General features: G+C 37.2%; 3 protein-coding genes and 1 pseudogene across 4 annotated transcripts; all 4 read left to right on the forward strand.

Annotated features, from left to right (window-relative positions):
* LOC104764206 lies at nucleotides 112–3,974 on the forward strand. Of its 2 annotated transcripts, none has more exons than XM_010487694.2 (9): nucleotides 112–273; nucleotides 724–843; nucleotides 1,059–1,171; nucleotides 1,260–1,324; nucleotides 1,567–1,814; nucleotides 1,894–2,038; nucleotides 2,285–2,325; nucleotides 2,410–2,574; nucleotides 2,971–3,974. In XM_010487694.2, the coding sequence occupies exons 1-8, from the start codon at nucleotides 222–224 to the stop codon at nucleotides 2,529–2,531; spliced, it is 906 nt and encodes a 301-aa protein (XP_010485996.1). In that variant the 5' UTR covers nucleotides 112–221; the 3' UTR covers nucleotides 2,532–2,574; nucleotides 2,971–3,974. The 2 variants fall into 2 exon arrangements, with proteins under 2 accessions (XP_010485996.1, XP_010485997.1); XM_010487695.2 differs by having other exon boundaries at nucleotides 114–273; nucleotides 1,897–2,038.
* Nucleotides 5,618–6,362, forward strand: LOC104764207 (protein RALF-like 22). Its single transcript, XM_010487696.2, has one exon. The coding sequence runs from the start codon at nucleotides 5,809–5,811 to the stop codon at nucleotides 6,178–6,180; it is 372 nt and encodes a 123-aa protein (XP_010485998.1). The 5' UTR covers nucleotides 5,618–5,808; the 3' UTR covers nucleotides 6,181–6,362.
* Nucleotides 9,278–10,662, forward strand: LOC104764208 (REF/SRPP-like protein At3g05500). The gene is made up of 3 exons (XM_010487698.1): nucleotides 9,278–9,447; nucleotides 9,674–9,898; nucleotides 9,985–10,662. Exons 1-3 carry the CDS (start codon nucleotides 9,406–9,408, stop codon nucleotides 10,456–10,458), a joined length of 741 nt encoding a protein of 246 aa, XP_010486000.1. The 5' UTR covers nucleotides 9,278–9,405; the 3' UTR covers nucleotides 10,459–10,662.
* LOC104764210 lies at nucleotides 11,974–14,576 on the forward strand (annotated as a pseudogene).

Here is a 14,964-nt window from a genome sequence, read left to right on the forward strand (position 1 = left end):
TTTTTTTTTTTTTTTTTTTTTTTTTTTTTTTTTACTTTTCGCGCTTAACTCTGATTTCAGGATTTCATGGCAATCCCGCCAATCGTCACAATTTTTCTTTTTTAGGGTTCCTTAAATTTGAATTCGTTTATTTTTCTTCGAGTTAGAGAGTGTGCGAGAGAGAGAGAGATGGAGTTCAGTATCAGTGGTAATGCGCTGAAGACCTTCGCTAGATCTATAACATGCCTCGCACGCGTCGGCAAAGAGCTCGTTGTCCAAGCTTCGCCGACACAGGTTCTCTCTCTCCTATTCGTTTTGTTGACTTGTCTCTCATCGATTCCTGCGTAACCCTAATTTTGATTTTTTTTAAAAGTAATTGGCGAGAAACTTGCAATTTGATTGATTATAAGTCGGATTACGTCAATTTGGAGTTACGATTAGGGTTTTTTTTGTTCGCGTTTGGGATTATATGTGTCCTGTGTCTAAGAACCCCAAGAGTTTGTTCTGGGTAATTGCTTTAAGAAGCTTGGGAACGCTTTGTTGTAGGCTACCTGAATAATTCATACATGCTTCTGAGTAATTGGGATATGATTGATTAAGGGAGTAAAGAGATAGAAACCAGATTTGTAATTATGCTACGAGACAAACTTGATTGATGCTAGTACATCTTCAGATTTGTGAATTGCTTTATTAGCCTTTTGTTAGAGATCTAATGTTTTGTTTTGGTTCGTCAAAACTTTGTAGCTGGCATTGCACACTTTGAATGCTTCACGTTCTGCGTACCAGTGTATTACATTTCAGTCAAGTTTCTTCGATATATGTACTGTTTCTGGTCCTCAAGCTCATTTCAGTGTGCTATTGAAGGTATTTACTGTTGTCCTGAAACTTTGAGCGAAGCCTATTGAGTTCACTGATTAATCAGGTGTGCAATGCTCGCGAGAGGAGTCCTAAGAACAGAACAAGCAGCCTGAGAAACAAAATAGGCTTCGCTCAAAGTTTCAGGACTAGAAAATAATGCTAACGTTAGATTAATCAGGTTTCCTGTGTAAGGCTGCTAACAATGCTTTTTCCAACTGCAGATGGCGACCCTTTGTTACACACTCAGCTATGGATAGATCCATCCGAAGAATTTATACAGTATACTCATGCAGGTGATCCTGTTGACATCACATTTTCCCTGAAGGAACTAAAGGTATAACATTCCTTCACCTGAAGCCTGATTTGATTTCTACCCATTTCACCTCTGTTGTGTTGAATCAAATATCTTCAATAAATTTCAGGCATTTCTTTCATTCTGTGAGGGATGTGAAGCCGACATTCATCTTTTCTTCGAAAAAGCTGGCGAGTAAGAACCATTCTTTTGACATCCTGTGAATTTTTGCTTAATAAATGCATCTTCCTGTGTACCCTTGGTATCTCGTAAATTCAATTGCAAGTTCATTCTGGCCAATACTTATAAACTATTTATTTTTGCTTATTGTACATGCTTATCAAGTCTGCTTGCTAAATGACCCATTTGAACACCATCTTCTTTTACATGGCTATCTTATCTGTTACTGAATATCATAACATGTACGTTGTTGCTAGGCCAATATTGATGGATCCAAAATTCGGGTTGGGTGATGGGTCAAGCTCAAGTTTTGATGCAACACTCGTTCTTGCGACAATGCTTATGTCTCAACTTCAGGAAGGGATTCCGCAAGAACCTCCTGAAGCAGCAAATTCCACAGGTGGTCATGCTGCCGAGCAAGTAGGATCGCAGCCTCCTGAACGGTCTAGGCAGAATGCCTCTGGGCACCCATCTGATCACACACGAGTTTGGTCTGAGCTTTCAGGTAGTAACTAATCTAATGGTTGTGATATTCATTATCATTTTCTGATAACTAAAACCTTATAAACATCAATGCTGGGTAGCAGGAATTGCCACTAAGAGCGTGAACGGTTCTGAGGATAGGCCGCAAGCTCAGGGACAACCAGACTTGGATATCCAAAGAATTAGGGATATGGGAATATCAAAAGACGGGCCAGCTGGGAATACTGCTCCTGCAGCTCCTAACTCGTATCCTTCACTCTCATAATCACTATCATCATACGCTTCTTGGCTTGTTTAGCCGTTAAGCATTAAATCATAGTCCACACTCGATTAGAAATTTCTAATTGTGTAGTTGCCAATTTGCTTCTAAGATGCATTTCCTAGCCTGTTTAACTGCTAATCAATTCAGCATGCTACATAAACCGAAATCACATAGCTCCAGTGACTATACTTCTTTCCATATATGCTTTGTTATCTTTGACTCTATCTAAGCCAACGTCCCACACAGATAGGTCACACTGAAGGATCCCAAGGTACCTGAATTTCTATAGCCTTGTCTATCTCATGTCTTGTTACTTATTTTAAAGGGAGTCACGTCTCTGTCACTTGTTCCTCAGGACGGGTACAGAAGAACCAAACTTTCTCCCAGCGCCATCCTAGTAATTGGATAGATGTAAATGAGGATGAAGACGATGAAGAAGGTGTTGAGGCGACGCCACCTCACAATGAAGATTATTAACTCAATATCCTTTCCGTTGAAGTTTTCTTCAACTCATTCAACTGTAAGTTATCTACCCTTCTCTCTCAATCGTTCAAGATTTTTTAATTCTAATTTATTACAAGAGTAATTTATCAAAACAGCTTTGTGTCTTATTGTGTGGTAGTGATACAAAGATCTATACAACCTTTTCTTGGTTAGCTTGTAAGAAAGAAATGTTTCTAGTTTACGATATCACTACTACTGGCACCACCAAATGCTATTCAACTGTGATTAAGATTTTGTTTTCTCTCCTTATCCTTTTTTGATTAGCTTTTGTTCTCACTGGAAGCAGACTTTTACTAAACCACGATTTAATGCGTCAAGAACAAGAAACAAGGGTCACTCTTAAGTTCGTAACTACTGCTGTTCAAGCATTAGATCTGATATCTCTTTAACCTCATTGTACATCTTTTTCCAGGAAAAGGGATCCGAAGAAAATCATGGAAACAGAACAAAACATTTACGGTAAGATGTATCTCTCTATCTCTGATAAATATCTCTAATAGAAGTATAGAATAGAAGAAAAAGGTGACACTATATGCATATATGTGTAGTGTTAGCCTGTTAGGTGCTTCATCCACTACAATTAAACTTGATCCTTTCTTGGCAAAACTTCTGAATGGCGTGTAGTGTTGTTGTTCAGTCATGTTTGTTTGTTAAGCATTTGCTTTCTCTATCTAACTTGACATAAAAATAGAATGCCAACACACCATGAATCTCTGCATCTACACATAAATTCTTATTCCACCCATCCTTTTTTGCTTTTTCATCCAACACAACTTAAAAAAGTGTCCATACATATATGTCAAATTTCAAATACATTATCATCTCTTTTTTTTACTTAGACCATGATTGTTTTAAACACAAACGCAAAACCCAACCCTTTATTTTGTCCGTTTGTTTAAAGCAAAACACAATTATGAGAGAAGGTTTTTTCATGAATTGAATTCACTATAAAAAAGCAAATGAGACGGAATAAAATGAGTCATAGTTTTAAAATGTTCTTCAAAGGTACCACCAACTACTCTATCTCTCTTTATAAGATTAAGTAAGTAAAAGATGGCGAACAGGTCCAACGAAAGGGACAATTATAAAATTCTGTTCCTTTCTTCTTTTTTTTTGTAATAATCTTATAGAAATATCAAACTTTGAGAATTGGCTATAATGTAGTCTTCGTTTTTTAATTTAAAGAGACCTCTCTCTCTTTTAAAAAAGAAAGGTTGGTCTAGTTGATAAAAAATGTATGTAGAAAGAGGTTCTCCATAACTTGGAATCTTTGTTTTTCTTCTCTTTTTGATTTCCTCATCATTGGTATCTTATTCGTGATAGCCTCATACGAAAAGTAATGAGATTTTGCTTTGCATTACACTTTCGTGTTTGTGTATATTCTTATTCATAAACTATTTTCGGTTGCACCAATTATTCCGCGTGATTAAGTTTCAATCTCGTGCTGTGTTTCTTGAAAACAAAATATAAACATTTGTCGTCGTCTTTTGTTGTAATCATTACTGTTTTTTTATAAACACTAAATATCATATGATTGTTAGTAATCTATCAAATGTTTGAAAAATACAATCGAATAAAGCTAATGTTGATTATCATACTTCACATATATAATAAGGATGTTACAATATTTTATAGAAAAACAATTAGAATCGGTTAAAGGAGCCAGCTGGGTTTTTTTGGGGATAAACTTGGTAACGCGCAAACGCCGTCACCTTGGTGATCTGTGGCTAGGGTCCCACTTTTGTTCTTAACGGTTTCTTCTCACGTTACGCGCCGCCTCTCTCTTTCTCTCACGCCGCTGACGTTATCCCCCGGAGAAAGAATAAACCGAAAGATTTTTTTAAAAGAGTAATAAAAAGACAAACTAGCCGTTGCTCTGTCATTTAAAAACTTTGGAGTATGGGTAAAAAAAGACCCTCTCACTCATTCTTCTCAGGTTCATAAATTAAAATATAAACATTCATCATGTGATCATCTAACGGTCTCTTAAGTTAAATAATCTATGAACTCTTACACACAAAGCCCTTATGAAACACGCATGATTTATATCGTACATATATATGTAGATAGTCATAGTCAAAGACTCAAAGTAATCTGATTTTATTTAGACATGTTTCTAGTTTCTATTTAAAATAATTTGTCAACGGAGAAATAGTGCTTAGTGCTACCCATGAATGGAGTGTATAAATTAGTAGTAACAATGTTTTGGAGAGTGGTTTACATGTCTTTTCACCTACAAGACCAAATTTGCATCTTTACCATATCTTCGCACAATATTGTGATAGAGGTTAACTTAATAAAAAACACAATCTGTCATTGAATAGTTTATTAATTACTAATAAAGTATCATGTTTATACTAAAATGTATAATGACATGATGATATTTTTTTACTTAAGGGCGACGGGGGGAAAAGAATTAGTAACGGAAAGAGGAGAAAACGTGCGTTGACGTTAACGGAATGTTGGATGGATTTGGGAGGTAGATAGATGCCGTCCGTCTAACCAAAGTTCAGACCATTCGGCCGATATAGAGAGAGAGAGAGAGAAGGAATCAGACAAACCGGTCAACCAGCTGTTGCCTATCAATGCCCTTGATTTCACCCTTTAATTACGTAAACACCATTATGTAGCCTAAACTCGTTTACATGTTAAGGAAATCATTATTCTCCAAACTCCCCCACTACAATAAATTATAACGAAGATTTTGTCCATTTTAAAGATAATTACTAAGCTCTTAAATGTTGCAATACGGATATATAAATTTGCAACATAATAACCTAATTGTAATTTTAAATTTTATGATTTGAAGCCGTCTACAAAACAAAAGTCGTGGATGCACGAAAAAAAAGCATATCCAAAACTTCAAACGAGTAAACCCAAAACGAATATTATTATTATTATTTTTTTCTTTCCAAAACGAATATTTCAAAGCTTAGACATTGTAATTTAATAAGTAAAAATAAGTCAATTTCATAATCAATCAAATAAACAAAACAAAAATAAACGCGGTACCTTTTCTAAATTTCCATTTCTTTAATCAAAGAATAATGGCAGTTTCGTTAACTTATACATAAACAAGCCCGTTTAAACAAATATGTCAGGTTATAAGAAGCTACACACCAACGCTTAACCTTGTTGTCTTCAGCTGTGTACAGACTCAAGAGAGAGAAAGGAGAAAACACAAATTTCAACAAAAGAGAAGAAGACTCTGATTCACGGAGAAGGTTTTTGGTTTCTTTGAAAAAGAAAGATGAACACTCGCGCGATCTACGCCGTCATAGCGATCCTCGCGATCGTAATCTCAGCCGTCGAATCTAGCGGCGACTTCGTAGATTCGCTAGATTTCGTACGAACCGCCGTCGGTTCGTCGTCGTCGTCGCTATTCTCCGGAGGATGCAAAGGATCGATCGCAGAGTGCATAGCAGAGGAAGAAGAGATGGAGTTCGATTCGGATATCAGCAGGCGTATTTTAGCGCAGAAGAAGTACGTTAGCTACGGTGCGATGAGGAAGAACAGTGTGCCTTGTTCTCGACGCGGTGCTTCGTACTACAACTGCCAGCGTGGAGCTCAGGCGAATCCTTACCGCCGTGGATGCAGCACCATCACTAGGTGCAGGCGTTGAAAAAGGAAAGATGAGTTTGAGTTTTTCACACTTACGAAATTCCTATTTTGCCCCTTCTTTTGTGTTTATTTTTTTTCCGGGATATATGGGTTTGATTGATTTACACATTTGGAAACTATCATACTAGTAGTCTTTTGTTTTTTGGAAAACAAAGAAAAACAAAATTGCTTATTGTTTTTTTACTTTTTATTTTTATTTTGGTTTGTTCCATAAATATACATATAAATAAATAAATAATTCAAAGTTGCGTAGATTAAAAATAAGTTATTAGTCCGAGAAGTGGGTGATTTTGAGATCTGTGCCTAGTTTTGTGTGTGTGTGTTGATTACCGTTAATTTATTTTTTTTGAATCTGAGGTTTGACAATTTGTATATAGAGTAATACTATGTGGACCGTGTTGTTGGTAATTAGCACTTAATTAAGTAGTAGTAAAATGTTGTTAATTGTAGACAAGAAGATCAATTATAAAAGCAGAATTGAATTTTCAACTTTTATTAGCTGTTGTGGTGGCATGTTGGCTTATAAGGTTAATGATGGGACCATATCACAGCCTAACCACGCTCATTCTTCTTTCTTAGTAGTATTAATTTATCTTTTCCTCGAAACTTCGTTTCGGTTTGTCTAATTGTTTTTAATATTTTCATACTATTATTATTATGTGTCGTTTGAATATTTATATAGACATTAATAGACGAATTAGTTAACCACATTAATAACGAATGATGGACCATAATGAAAATGTGACAGACAATAAGGATAAGTTGGGAGTATTCTGTAAAAATGAAAGTAGCATGACTTCATGTAAAAGTTTATTTTAAGGAATTGTACTTTGCATATGGTTGTCTTTTAGCATGTGTGAATGAATTAGGATGACTCTTATAAAACAAATATAAACAAACGCCAACAAAAAATGTGAGGACTATCTTATTTCCATTCAAAAATAGGATAGATGCGGACTAACAGTATACCTTAGCAATTAGAATTGCACAATATAAACGGAAGAACTCAAGAATCATTCATAGTCGCTGATGATTTATTTTTCAAGAACACCATTTGCGGTTTTAACTTTTAACTATTATTATACTTGAATGAATTCGTCACATTTCCCCTACAACAAGTATCAAGTGCTGAAATTGAAATCTATAGCATATTCATTCATAAGAAGTTTAAGTAATTTCATCGATAGTGTTGTTGGGGAATATAGCTTTGGGGAAAAGGGTAAATTTCAACCCGTACTATTTCAAAAGTGTAAATTCCTACCCAAACAACAGAACCGTGTGTTTTTCAACCTAAACTCTCACTTAATTCAAATTTACTATCTAGACTTCTAATTGTTACTCATATTCCTACATTGACTCAAACAGCGTTAGTCAACTGTTAAATGTTTTGATCAATTCGACACGTAAATGATGATGTGTCAAGGTCGTTGGGTTCGAAACCTTAAAACAACGTCGTTTGGAATGAAAGATTAAAACGACGTGTTTTGAATTGGGGGAAAGATCTTCAATTAGGGTTCTTCAGTAAGTTTGATTTCAGTCTACTTGTGTCTCTCTTTCTCTTTATCTCATTGTGTGCTTGGCGAAAATGGTGAACAAGGATTGAAGATAACTCTGAGGGATAAGTGTAGAAGAAACAAGGTGTGAATCAAAGGAGTTGTGATCATCGCTTACGTGTCAAATTAATCAAAACATTTAACGGTTGACTAACGCTGTTTGAGTCAATGTAGGAATATGAGTAACAATTAGAAGTCTAGATAGTAAATTTGAATTAAGTGAGAGTTTAGGTTGAAAAACACACGGTTTTGTTGTTTGGGTAGGAATTTACACTTTTGAAATAGTACGGGTTGAAATTTACCTTTTTTCCATATAGCCTTGCTTGAAGTCTTTTTCTCCGCGTACAGTTTGGTTGGACCTTTATTGGGCCTTATCTTGCAATATGGGCTTCTTGAATTATTATTAACATCTCCTGGATGGACTCTTATCAGTTATCATATAAGCTCATGCGACGACCAAAAAAAAACCCTTTTACTTTCTTTCTAGTTTCATTACATTTACAAACCAAAAGTTTCACGGAGAAGAGCAAATTCCATGTAAACTAAACATGACGAATATGGCTTGGACTGGTTAGTTATTTATTCTAGAGAGTGGAGATAGACAAGTCGAGATTATAACAAGCAAATTGATTTCTATACTATATATAGGCAGCTCGCGTGACGTTAGGGCCAGGTTAATTGAGAGATACAAGTAAGTGCTATTTTGCAGAGAGAACCACAGAAAGTCAGAATAAACTCAACAACGCAAATTTTTTAGTGTAGTTGGCCAAATCACGGGATGTCATAATAAATGATCACGTGACTTGGTATTTTTTTGTTTTCGTTGGTCTTAACGTAATGTAGTGGGCTTTTTAACCTTTTTGTTGTAGGGTCGATAAGACATGAAAAATCTCTTTTTCACTATGGTTTAGGTACTTGTCTAATTCTAAAGTACAAATCTTTCAAGAAGAACACATCAGTTGTTACAAAAGGTCCGTTTGTTGTTTCTTTTTTGGTTTGGTAGGTTCGTACGCTTCTCAAATCATTTAAGAGAAAGACGATGATTTCCCTCTGATGAATAATCATGTTGTACATTTCTGTTTTGATGCATCTTAATGTATACTTATGTAGTTAGGTTATAATAAGACCAACCAAGAGGTCCTACAAGGTTGTGTAAATTCCAAATATAAAATAAATTCCTCAATTCACTCTCAATATATATAGTCAAAGAGTTCTCATCGTTAGAAGAACTAGAATCTCTCTTCCAGATACTTCTAGAATATTCTTGTACTTTTTTATTTTTGGTAAACGTTTGATAATTTTCTATAATTGTTAGAAAATACCTTAAACGTTTGATAATTTTCTATAATTGTTATAAAAGAAGTTATTTTATTGTTTCCTTTTTCTTAGCAACATGCGTTTACTTAACCCACAAGTCGTCAACGGCCCACTGAAAATGAATGGTTAACGAAAAATAACACGCTCTTAACCGACCCAATTAGATCACAGGCTTACACGCGTAGTCTTACACGTGCGAATCTCCTTTACTATAAATAAAACAAATCTAGGGCACGACAATTTCTCATCACCATTGCTTTGTTTTGTTCGTCAATATCAAAAAACTCAATTTTTAAAAAAACTTCTTCAACAAATCTCCAATCGATTCGCCTTTTCTCGATAACCTCTTTGCATCCATGGCTGCTCAAACAGATCTCAATCAACCTAAACTCGATATGGTAATTTCTTTAATCTCAAACCCTTTTTCAAATCAATCAACTTTATCTTCGATTTACATCTCAAATCTTTGATTTTTTTCGTTTCTGTGATTGGAATTTTGGATTCAATTTGTAATTTTTGATTAACATGTAATTGGGTATTGTACAGATCGTAGTAAATGTTTTTAATTTATTTAGTTTTGTGGGCTAATTGCATGTTTTTTAATTTCTTGAAAATTTTGTTCAGACAAAGGAAGAGAAAGAGAGGTTGAAGTACTTGCAGTTCGTGCAAGCTGCTGCTGTTGAAGCTCTGCTTGGTTTTGCTCTTATTTACGCTAAGGCCAAGGACAAGTCTGGTCCTTTGAAACCTGGTGTTGAATCTGTTGAAGGTGCTGTAAAGACTGTTGTTGGTCCTGTCTACGAGAAGTACCAAGACGTTCCTGTCGAGGTCCTTAAATACATGGACCAGAAGGTATAATCTTTAACATAGAGATACAGTAAAAGCTTGTGTGGTTTATCTCTTTGTCTTTGTATTGAACCGTCTTGGTTATTTTGCAGGTTGACATGTCTGTGACTGAACTTGATCGCCGTGTCCCACCAGTTGTCAAACAGGTGTCTGCTCAAGCTATCTCAGCTGCTCAGATTGCACCCATTGTGGCTCGTGCCTTGGCCACTGAGCTTCGACGTGCTGGTGTTGTTGAAACCGCTTCTGGTATGGCTAAATCTGTCTACACCAAGTACGAGCCTGCTGCCAAGGAGTTGTATGCAAACTATGAGCCGAAAGCAGAGCAATGTGCCGTTTCAGCTTGGAAGAGGTTGAACCAGCTTCCTCTGTTCCCAAGGCTTGCTCAAGTTGCTGTACCAACTGCTGCTTTCTGCTCTGAGAAGTACAATGATACTGTTGTGAAGGCTGCAGAGAAAGGGTACAGGGTCACATCGTACATGCCGTTGGTTCCAACTGAGAGGATCTCTAAAATCTTCTCCGAGGAGAAAGCTGTGGCCGAGCCTTTGGAGTTCCACCCACTTGATTGATTTGGGTGTTTGCTAGTGTGTTCTTTTTTGTTTTGTTGGGATTTTACAGTGGATTGGATCCTTGTTAGCGACTGGTCCCCTGGTTCTGTTTCTTTTGTTTCTTCGTTCTTAAACTTTCGTTGTTTCGTTTAATAATCTAAAAGTTGTATAATCTAAGTTGGGATTATTGATTGTATAAAAGCTTTCTTGTTTGAGGTTTAATTACTTCCGACGACCAAAACCAAAAAAAAAAACAACTTTGGATAGACGAGTTCAGTGGACAAAGCTGACATGTAGTTTTCTTCCGTTGTGCTTTGTAACACGACTCCAGTCGAATTCCTTTTTCGTTTGATGATCGAACTCTCAAATAGACGCAAAGGACCTCAACTCACTAATGTTATGAAGTCCTTTGAGTTTGAATGGTGATGTGCTCTGAGTTGAAGAGAGAAACGAGAGCTTTGCAATCAGGAAGACATTCAGATGACTGTTGCATTGGGTTGCAGTATCTTGGATCAATGTTACCTTGTTAGTATATCCTGTATAGACCATCTCGTTCCACAGTTCTCGGTCTCTCTAAACTCGCTAAACTGTGTTTTGGAGAAAGAAATTATCTTCAGAATCACTCTTTGTTTCTCTCTTTCCAAAAGTTTCAGAACAGCCTCACGATGAATGAACCACTGCATTTAGGGTGAACAGAGCTGGAGCTAGATCCCATCCGAGACTTTTTCTAAAACATGATAGGGGACACAGCTTATAAGTAGATCATATGTGAACCTTAATGAAGCTTAAAACAAAGATTATTGTCTTTTGCAAATCTAAAAGCGGCAAAATTAAAAAAGGAGAGAATGTTTTTAAAAATGGTGGTTCAGCTGAGAGATCGAGCCAGCGAGCCATAGTGGATCTGGGTAGCGCCGAACCGTAATCCGTCCACTGCTGTAAGCGGGAAGTGATCGCTGCTCTGTGAAACCAGCCTCACGCATTACCCTCCACCTTTAGAGACCAAGTGAGCCAAGCCTTCGCTCGACCCACACAGACTACTCACAGCTTGGACTGGGCAGCTTAGAAACATGCCAACACCAGACCCGACTCGTGAACCGAACCAGTGTTCCATCATCTTAATCGTCCCCACTCGGGTTACAAGCTCTCGTTACTTAACTCGACGTTGAATAGATGGTTTCGTTTGATATATAAACAAACACAAAAGGAGCTAGAGTGACCGATGTGGGATAAAAAGACTCTTAAATAATTTTCACTTATGAATTATCTTTTTCTATTTGGGCCAAAGCCTTATTGTGAGGCCTAAAATATACTATTGAAAAGCCTGATAACAAGAATGTGGTTTGGATTTTGGAAGAAGAAAGAGGAAAGTACTAAAAAAATGGAAATTGATGACATAGAGAGATAAGAATATTTTACTTTTACCGTTATATAACAGCGGTCAGACATGAGATTTTACTGTTTTATTTATTTATTTACCGGATATTGTTAGCCTAGGCCCATGTCGGTGCTGATCCACCATATCTGTTTCTAAAACTTGATCCAATTGCTACAGTGCGCACAACTCACCGCCGTTCACGTTAGCACTTCAAACCCTTCGCCCCCACGTAAACCTCTCTCTCTATCTGCCTGTCTCTGTCTGTCACCCATCAGCAACTCCGACACTCTCTCTCACTCGCCGCCGGGAAAGTTTTTAATTCGATAGTTTCATTCGTCGTCCGGTTATCTAATTGAATCTTCCGTTTTGCTCTCAAGTAAACCTATTTATAAAAAGATCACGATTTCAGAATGGGAATTCAATTCTTTGACAAGGCAGATCTATGGAAAAGTGCTCTGTTATTGAATCTTAAGCTCCGTGATCGATTTCGCATCGCCGTAGACGATCACCGTGGTCGAGCGGTGGTTTTCTCCCCGGATGGTCACTTCTCTTCCACTATCCACCGCTGGGTGACTCGATTCCGGAACTTTCGCCGTGAATCTCTCCCTTCTCCTCCCGCTTTTTATCGCCGACGAGGTTTTTTTTAATCATCTCTCCCCCTCTTTAGTGGATCTCTCTGTCTATTTGGTTTTGTGACTTTGTCTACTCTTTGGTTATTGCAGTTTCCAAAGATTTAACGGCAGAAGAAGAGTCAGCTCTTTTCAGGATGCTACAAGCTGTGGCTATTCCCCTCATTGGAAATGCTTGTCATGTATTCATGAATGGTTTCAATCGTGTTCAGGTTTGAACATCTTATGATTTAGTGATTCCTTAAGTTTCATTCTTAGATTAGTGTTTTTGTTTAGGTGTATGGTTTAGAGAAGTTGCATGATGCTTTACTCAACAGACCAAAGAACAAGCCTCTTGTAACGGTATGAGTTTAACTACTTAATGTTGTTTGTTGGGTTTTTTTAGATGAACCTGATTGTATTCTGACTACCCAAATCATCTTCAGGTTAGCAATCATGTTGCATCTGTGGATGATCCTTTTGTCATTGCTTCGCTACTTCCACCTAAACTTCTACTTGATACTCGTAATTTGAGGTGGACGCTTTGTGCTACGGATAGATGTTTTAAAAACCCTGTGACTTCAGCTTTCTTTCGATCTGTCAATGTTTTACCAGTTTCTCGTGGTGAAGGAATTTATCAGCAGGTTACATATGCTTTTTCTTGTGTTTTTTTACTTGCTGTTTTTTATCTAAATTTTCAAATTTGCTGATGGAAACAAGTGTCATATATTTGCAGGGAATGGACATTGCGATTTCGAAATTAAACAATGGAGGGTGGGTTCACATTTTTCCAGAAGGTAGTCGCTCCCGGGATGGTGGAAAGACTATGGGCTCAGCGAAGAGGGGTATCGGAAGGTGAGTCTTGTGTGCTTTGAGTTCGCTTCCATTTTAATGTGTGTGTCTTATCATTTTATTCTATAACAACGAGCTAAACATTGAATATACTTCCTTTTAGGTTGATTTTGGATGCAGATACTCTCCCCATGGTTGTTCCATTTGTGCATACTGGTATGCAGGATATAATGCCAGTTGGAGCCAGTGTTCCTCGGATTGGCAAGACAGTGAGTATTTCTAACTCTCCAAAAAAAATATTGTCCTTGTTTGTGGGTTCGATCTCTTAATAGTTTGATGCATAACTATCTCTGCTCGTCCGGAATTAGAAAATCAATAACAAACCATAACTTTCAGGGTAGTTACCTCGATCTAAAATACAGTTTAGAGTGTATTACGTTGTTTGATTTGCAAGCCTTATGTACCCATCTAAGACCACTCATAACTTTCTTTTATTGGCCTTGATTTTGAGTGATTATAATTTAGTGCTTTAAGATGAATGGATTTGTCAATAATTGGGGGTTTCATATTTTGAGTAAGTGCAAATGTATTGTCCAATGAAAGGGTATAGGGTTAAAATGCCAGACAGTATGTAGTGCTACGAATCTGTCATTAGGTTATGTTACATTGCTTAATGTATTTACAATCTTTAATTATAAACTAACCTCAAACATTTTGCAGGTGACAGTGATCATTGGAGACCCTATTCACTTTAATGATATTCTCGGCGCTGAAGTAGCCAAACACGTCTCGAGGAAACACTTGTATGATGAAGTCTCTTCCAGGATAGGACAAAGACTGTAAGATTTAAAAACACAAGTCGATAGAGTATCTCTTGAACAACAATCTATGATGTCACACGACGCCAAAACATCCTCGGAACGTGCTACTGAGATCTTACATAGAGTCGATTGGGACTCGTTTGGGATGGGAGCACAGTTTTCAGAAGAATCATCAGCCAGCAGTAATAAACAGACTGCCCAAACCGATGATGGCAATGTCAGATATCCGAAAAGAGGAGTCTCATCTGAAGGAGCGATCAGCTTGAAGATTAAGAAGTTCATGGACTCAACTGAGATGATGGGTTTCGCTGCTAGAGGTTTGTTTATGAACGAGTACAAGAGTTGGGGTGAATCTGCCAAAATCGGGCCTTTAAAGACATGGAAAGAGTATTTGAACCGTGATGGATTACGACAAGACACACACACTTGCTAGTTAAACTCTCGTTAGGAATTTTAGTTTTGTAACGAGGCTTCTGTGCCACAACACAACAAATGTCCATGTATTTTACTTGTCTAATTTAGAATTTATATATTTTGCTTTCATTTCACAGAAACTCTTCTTACGTCGCTGTTGTAAATTAGCTTTCATAAAATCCCAGTTTTTCGAACCTTTCGATCACGAAAAAATTACTGCACGCACATTAATAAGCGAGGATGGGATTACTTCTGTAAAACGACGCCGTTTGTTAGTAAGAATGACAACGTGGCACAGTCTAATTACAAGCAAACGACACCGTTGGCGTTCATGATTACAAAACGAACGGTCGTGATTTAATCTCGGTCTCATGGATAAAAAGTGCAATGACCAATGTAACCCTCCAGATAATCGACGGCGACAAATTTCTCTTTTCTCGCTCCGGCTTACTCCTAGAGAAAAAGATAGAGAAAGCTATGGCGGGTGAAGAAGACGAGTTACCGGAGGAGACGGAAC

Source organism: Camelina sativa, chromosome 19, assembly GCF_000633955.1.
Source record: "Camelina sativa cultivar DH55 chromosome 19, Cs, whole genome shotgun sequence".
NCBI classification, from domain to species: Eukaryota; Viridiplantae; Streptophyta; class Magnoliopsida; order Brassicales; family Brassicaceae; genus Camelina; species Camelina sativa.